The following is a 781-nucleotide window of genomic DNA, read 5'->3' on the forward strand; positions in this document are numbered from 1 at the left end:
CAGGACCCAGGAGACTGGATACTTAGAAGTCACTTAAATGTTTTAACAGCATTGGAAAATGGGAGCTGCTACTAAGTTGGCGTTCGCTGTTTTTCTTATCTCTTGTTCTTCAGGTAAGTGAATGTTCTTGAATTCTAAACGTAAGGCTTTGGGGTCGGCACTGGGAAGCCGTAGGTAACTTTGTCGGTTAGTGTGAATGAGAAGATAACTGTTCTCGGATGACAAGTGTGCGGGGATGGCGGTGGCTGTGAAGGCAGAAGCTGTTCTCATCGTTATTCTTCACGATGTGGATAACGTGAGCGTGCAGCGCTTGGGGTTCAGCTCGGTTCCGTGGAACAGACGTGACCACCTAGTGTCACCCCCAGTAATCTGGCGATGCAGTTGGTGTTTCATGGTGGGTTTTTACGGAAGAATGACCCAGCCGAAATACTCCTGATCTCGATCAGGTCTCTTATTTTGGACCGTTCAGTGGTGAATGGCAGCCTTCAGGAGTGCTGCGTTAATTTAGAGTGGGTGCTGCTCTGACAGCGTTAGCTCGTCCTTCAGTGATTAGCCAGGGGGGTGTGAGTGTCTGCACAGAATTAGGCTGAGAAGACAGACTTTCAGTTTCTAAACAATAATTACTAGCGCTTTGTATTTACCTGCTCAATACGTCACCGCTTTGTAGTGCAAAAAAAAGAAAGCTGCTTTTCTCTTTCAAACAGCAGAATTTGACTTTCCAAGGCCAGCTGTGAGCCCTGAGAAGCCAGCGGGGTGTGAGGACTTCCCCACGCTGCTTCAG

At 48.0% G+C, this 781-nt stretch overlaps 1 protein-coding gene across 1 annotated transcript in view; it reads left to right on the forward strand.

Annotated features, from left to right (window-relative positions):
- Position 1: 1 nt before the first annotated feature.
- The window catches only part of ACVR2A (activin A receptor, type IIA), a 57,328-nt gene continuing 56,548 nt past the window's right edge, over positions 2 to 781 (forward strand). The window contains exon 1 of the mRNA XM_010141351.1: positions 2 to 113. Within this exon, the coding sequence (XP_010139653.1) occupies positions 59 to 113 (55 nt within the window). The 5' untranslated portion in view covers positions 2 to 58. The remainder of the gene's footprint in view (positions 114 to 781) is intronic.

This window comes from Buceros rhinoceros, unplaced genomic scaffold, assembly GCF_000710305.1.
Source record: "Buceros rhinoceros silvestris isolate BGI_N320 unplaced genomic scaffold, ASM71030v1 scaffold1528, whole genome shotgun sequence".
Classification (NCBI taxonomy): Eukaryota; Metazoa; Chordata; class Aves; order Bucerotiformes; family Bucerotidae; genus Buceros; species Buceros rhinoceros.